Raw genomic sequence first — 6065 nt, 5'->3', positions numbered from 1 at the left:
CAAATAAATATTGCCTTTAATGGAACCGTATTTAAATCGGAAGAACAAATTAGGTTTTCTCTCTCCTGCTCATGTTTTTTCCCTATATGCCCTGCAGCTCTGTTACCTAGTACCAGAGTTAATCTGTACATTCATTTCTGTGACCTGATGCTCTTACACTTTGGGGCTCTTATTAAATAAAATACAGGTTATTTGAACAAAAAGCACTGCCAAATGTGACAGTCAAATTGTTAACTAAATTTGCTACCAAGTGACTAATGGATAGGAATGCTAACATCTTGGCTACCCTGGGCCAAGGAACAATTCATATCCTGGGCAAGTCAGAGTGGGACATGGTGAGATTTCATCATGCTACTCTGGATGGCATATGATTTACAATTTATGAATTGCTTAGTTCTGGAATTTTCCATTTAATATTTTTGGACCATAGTCAAGGGCAGGTAAATGAAACCAAAAAAAGAAAAATGGTGGATAAGGGAGGAAAACTCTATGTTATGATATCATGTTAAATATCATTGCTTTGTCCATAGGAATACCCTGAGAGAAATTACTGGATTCTTGTGTCAGGGACAAGATGGACAGTCACCAGGAATAGAATAAAATATGGATAAGAAGAGCATGAATATGTTAATACCATCTCATAGCAGTGTAATTGGGTTTATTACTGCTCTATCCAGACCCTGTGGGATTTCTATTCAAACATAACAAAATGGTTCTATTACTCATCAGGAAGAATCAACAAGACAAAAATCATCACAATCATGTTAAATAGCAGAGTATTCTGATTCACCTAAGAATTTGACCAAGGTTATTTTCTCCCAGCATTGTAGATCTATAATAAAAAATGAAAACTTGGGCTGAGGCTGTGGCTCAGAGGTAGAGGGCTGGCCTAGCATGCGTGAGTCACTGGGTTCCATCCTCAGCACCACATAAAAATAAAATAAAGATATGTGTCCATCTATAACTAAAAAAAAAATAAATATTAAGATAAATAAAATAAAAACCTCAACAGAGTACTTATTCTGTGCCTGGGGCATATTTCTAAGCTATTGAGGTATATTTATTTACTCAATTAATCATCTCAACAACTGCATGAAAAAGGCGACATTATTCTCCACTCTATGCATGTGGCACCTAGAGGTCAGAGTGATTATGTGACTTCTCCACAGTTAGTAAACGGGGAGGTGCAGTTGGAAAACCCAGGAAGTCTGGATTAGATTGCACGTGGAGCTGCCTGTCCTTGGAACCACCTCTGTATGTAAAGGTAAAGCTCTTCAGTCACTAACTTAGATACTTCTCTGCTTTCCACAGGGACCTGATGCCCAGGACCCTGGACGGGCAGATCACCATGGAGAAGACGCCCAGCTACTTTGTCACGCGGGAGGCGCCCGCACGCATCTCCGCCATGTCCAAGGACACCAAGCTCATCGTGGTGGTGCGCGAGCCGGTGACCAGGGCCATCTCGGATTACACGCAGACGCTCTCCAAGAGGCCCGACATCCCCACCTTCGAGAGCTTGACGTTCAAAAACAGGAGCACGGGCCTCATCGACACGTCCTGGAGCGCCATCCAGATCGGCATCTACGCCAAGCACCTGGAGCACTGGCTGCGCCACTTCCCCATCAGCCAGATGAGCGGCGAGCAGCTCATCAGCGACCCGGCCGGCGAGCTGGGCCGAGTGCAGGACTTCCTGGGCCTCAAGCGCATCATCACCGACAAGCACTTCTACTTCAACAAGACCAAGGGCTTCCCCTGCCTGAAGAAGGCCGAGGGCAGCAGCAAACCCCACTGCCTGGGCAAGACCAAGGGCAGGACCCACCCCGAGATCGCCCAGGAGGTGGTGCAGAGGCTGCGCGAGTTCTACCGGCCCTTCAACTTGAAGTTCTACCAGATGACAGGGCACGACTTCGGCTGGGATGGATAACAAATATAATTTAAAAAGAAAAAAAAAAGAAAGTATGGAAATATAATATATTTTTTTACCAATCGGTAGAGAAAAGGCAGTTTAATATTTGTGCTGACAATATTTGTTTCAGTATTTTTTTGCAATGAATGATTGTTCACTTCTCCTCCCCATCTTAATGTACAATCGACGTCATGCATTTGGATAAACAGAAAAGGAAACCTTCTCTCCTATAAATACGTTCAATTTTATTTTATGTTCTACATACCCAGTCATCAAGTATATGCATTTTAATTTCCATTAAAAAAATTTTGAAGAAAATCATGAGGGTAATCTCCCCCCCCCACCACCATCCCTTTTCTCTCTTTCTTTAATACAAGATATAATTATATCCTGATAAAATTAATATCCATCCTTGTGTTTTTCTCCCTTCTTCCTCAGCCACTTTTTTTCCCCATAAATCATTTATCATTTAATAACACTATATGTTTGCACATCACTTCAAGGTTTTTATAGTGCTTTCAGATACATGTTTTGATCCTTATAGGACTAAGGTTGGTATAAAAACATAGTACATGGAGATCATAATCTCAGATTTTACAGGTAAGGGAAACTGAGTCTCAGGGAGGTTAAATGACGTAAGGCCAGATGATGAATCCCGGACAAAATCCCATTTTCCGTTTGTTTTCTATTCTGTGCCACTTTTTTTCTAGGGAGAATGAGAACTAAACTTTCCAGTTTAGAAGTTAGTTTTAGGATGATCTGAAAAGGGATAGACAGAGATTTCTTATTGCTTTCTAAGTTCCAGGCTAGCCTTATGGAATCCAGTATCATTACATAGTTGTACTCCAGAAAACCACTAAGACCTGGACACAACCTCTTTGGAGAGCCAGTCTTAGCTATTGACTGATCAAAATATTCAAAAATTTAACTGACCAATACTTGACTTGAGTTTGCCAGAAATCACTGGATTCTTGTATTTTGAGCTATCTTTTTTTTTTTTTTTAAGTGAGACCCACTTCAATTAGAACCTCCAGTACCAATCTCATTTTTCCTTCTCTGTCTTTGAAGAAAGAAAATCTACCTTTCTTTGTAATATCTCACTGTTAACATTGGAGCTAGTACTAAAGAAATGATCAATTAACAGCTCATTAACAATGCTCTTATTTTTCATGGGTGGAGGGCTGATACTTGGTCCCTTTATTCTTTCTTTCTCCATTTCCTCTTTCTACCAATTATCACCTACTGCTCATTCACATTTGGAAAATAGTCTTAAGACATGCAGTTCTGGGTAAAATGGTGACTTTCCTCTTCTCTCGTCTGTTCCTCATCTTCCCGCATTTAAATCACTCAAATAAATCAAGAGTTTATTAAGAGTATTCCTTTGCTCTCTGAGTGGTATTAACAAGATTAGCATTAATGGGAATTAAATTGGTCTAGAGAGGAGCACATATGCACGAAATATATAAAACATTTATAATTAGCCTGTCAGCAACGTTTTAGTATATATTTAAACCCAAGAGGAAAAATGTCTTTTTTTCATGGAAGTTTCCTTTATCTGCCAAGATTTGAAGGACCAGATACTCTAGTATGAAAAAATATTGTTTATTCTCCAATGTTGTCCATCAAAAACAAACAAAATTAAGTTTTTTTTTTTTTTTTAAATATGCTGTGCAATTGTGCATTTATCATAAATGCTACATCCGGGGATGTAAATATCTCTTGAGAAGCCTAACAGAGGATTAAAATGAAGGAAAAAAATGTTTTAATTTTCCAGATATTTTGTCATTGTTCCAAATCTTTGGGTTTATTTGTTAATATTTCATTTATGGGAGTTAAGTAAACCCCAAAGCCAGGTCACCTTTTCTCAGTTGAAGTCCTTCACTTCTGTGCCCTCAGTTTTCCAACACTTACAGCCTGTTTGTGTACTACTTGAATGTCGCTAGCAACAAGAAGATATTTATTTTAAACTCTCCTCATCTTTTAACTCATTTTGTCTGTGCTTCTGAATCGTTTGTGTTTGTTTGCTTGACATTATGCAAAAAATGACTTGCACAAAGAGACAATTGCATCTAACAATTTCGTTCAGTAACCTTCCTCTTTTTGTGTGGAAGAAATAATAAAAGATCAAAAATTGAGTGCTGAAGATCTCTTCTTACTCATAGATGTTTTTGTTCCTGTTATTTTTAAAAAGAATGATTACAGAACACTGCAGGAAAACTGTCAAACTTCTAAGATTTCTAGGAGAAGTGTTTGAAGTTATAGGTCTCAGCAAAATGTAAAAGGATCTAGACTCACTATCCTTTAAGTTTCACCCACAATAGGACTGTTCCATTTTCTGCCTTCAATATGGTTGTTACTCCTGCTGTGCATGGAGTTGGTCTCCCTTTTTTTTTTTTGTCTATTTAGCTGCACCAAATAATAAAATGTTTGGTCTTGAATGGACCGTTTTAGCCATACTTTCTCCAAGTCATCTTCTCCAAAGTCATGACTACCAACGTCCTTCAGTCTTCTTAGAGGTAGAATATCTTTGCAGGAGAATATCCAGAAAAGGTCTACAACTTCAAGCTGAACACTTTGCTTGTGAGACCACATATAGACATGGACAGCACATAGTTTTAAAGCAAGTCAATTTTGTTCTAACAACTGGGTATCAATAAGCTTCTAGAGAATGGGTATTTACTATTCTGGAAAGATTAATCCCACACTATTTTTATTTCCCTCCCACAGGGTCTTCAAAGCTAGAATAAACCTCAGTGGTAATTTGGATCAAATATCCATTTCACACTCAAATCATAGATGTGTCTGTAAATTCTTAACTATTGATTTTGCAGTTAAAAAGGGGATACATTTCTCCTGAACACCCTCATCATGTTCTGCCATCTGAGACCTGTTACCAGTGAAGATTTCTTAAAGGCAATGTGAATAAACAAATGTGCCTCTAAAACAGTAACCCCTAATATTTATGTAACAGATGCATCATTTCACCTTTAAAAAACAGCCTCTCTCTACTTTCATTAGGGTCACTTTACAGAACAGGGGAAAGTCAGGCTGAAGACTATGGTTAACAAAAGGAGTTTTGCATCCCAGGGAAAGGTCTGCATGTGAAGAGAGGCCAGGAGTGCTCCTAAACCTGATTTAATGCACACACCAAGCCCCATGACAAAGAATCATCTCAATCAAAATGTTAGTCATGCTGAGGTTTTCCTGGTTTAAAACAAGGTCAGTCACACACGTAGTATGTATGCGAACTAGATCTAAAAGCCACTTTCTAATTAATGGTGATTCTTGCAATTGCCATTTTAATGTTTCTTTCAGAAGTCACAATAATAACAGCATTTAATGTTGTGCTTTGCCATCAGGAATGTTAAAGGAAACTGAAATGGATTTTTACATTGGATATATAGGAGTAGCTCATAACAAATGGATAACTGCCTTTCTGTGGAGTGGAATCAGTCAGCTTGAGGTGAAGAAAAAAAAAAAAACACTCCAACAAGTATTTCTAAAGGCTCTTTCAAGTTCATGTCTTGCAGTTTCTATTTGCCTCCATGACAGTGCAGTGACAATATTTCTTGTCACCTGAAAAAAACAAAAGTGTGGAGAGAGAGAGAATTAAATATCTCCACTTTTGTTAAACAACTAAATTCAGATGGGTGTGCTATGGTTACAGATATCCTCTGGTTGCTAAGTAATAACAGAGGAAAGCAAATTCCTGGTGCACATATCCTAGAAAGGCAGAACTTGGTGCATAATTCTATAGAATCGGGGAGAGAAGAAAGTTATGCTTCCCAAACAGGAAGAGAGTTTCTGAAATTCAGTGCAATGCAAACCTCGATGTAGAAATAAAATTGGAACCTGTAATCATTGAAGAAGAGTGGGAATTTAAAATACCATACCTTAAGCTCTGTTGGAGAAGCGTTGGTGTTATTGTAGAATCTGTGGCCCTTGAAATATCTGCAACATGCAAAATAGATTTGCATTCAGCGTCTCCATTAGACGGGAGAAGAACACGAATAGGGAAATTATAAATCTGTTTGTTACATAATGGAACGTGGAAATGGCAGGTCTTCCCTTTAAGGCTTGAAAAAGGATGAATTTGGGGAAATTATGAAGCAGTGCAATGTTATACGCAAAGCAATAAAACGCTGGAGTTTAGTTATGC

General features: G+C 38.4%; 1 protein-coding gene across 1 annotated transcript; it reads left to right on the top strand.

Annotated features, from left to right (window-relative positions):
* The first annotated feature begins 530 nt into the window (after positions 1-530).
* On the top strand, positions 531-4049 carry LOC124076639 (heparan sulfate glucosamine 3-O-sulfotransferase 3A1). The gene has a single exon (XM_046420697.2). It carries the CDS (start codon positions 1319-1321, stop codon positions 1922-1924), a length of 606 nt encoding a protein of 201 aa, XP_046276653.1. The 5' UTR covers positions 531-1318; the 3' UTR covers positions 1925-4049.
* Positions 4050-6065: the final 2016 nt, after the last annotated feature.

This window comes from Marmota monax, unplaced genomic scaffold, assembly GCF_021218885.2.
Source record: "Marmota monax isolate L192 unplaced genomic scaffold, Marmota_monax_Labrador192_F-V1.1 WCK01_AAM20220418_F8-fsc00648, whole genome shotgun sequence".
Taxonomy (NCBI): domain Eukaryota; kingdom Metazoa; phylum Chordata; class Mammalia; order Rodentia; family Sciuridae; genus Marmota; species Marmota monax.
The sequence above is the reverse complement of the archived record's forward strand: the minus strand, read 5'-3'. Positions and strand labels throughout refer to the sequence as shown.

Excerpts from the sequence above, each read along its gene's own strand:
- LOC124076639 (XM_046420697.2), top strand. The coding sequence starts at position 1,319 with ATGCCCAGGACCCTGGACGGGCAGATCACCATGGAGAAGACGCCCAGC.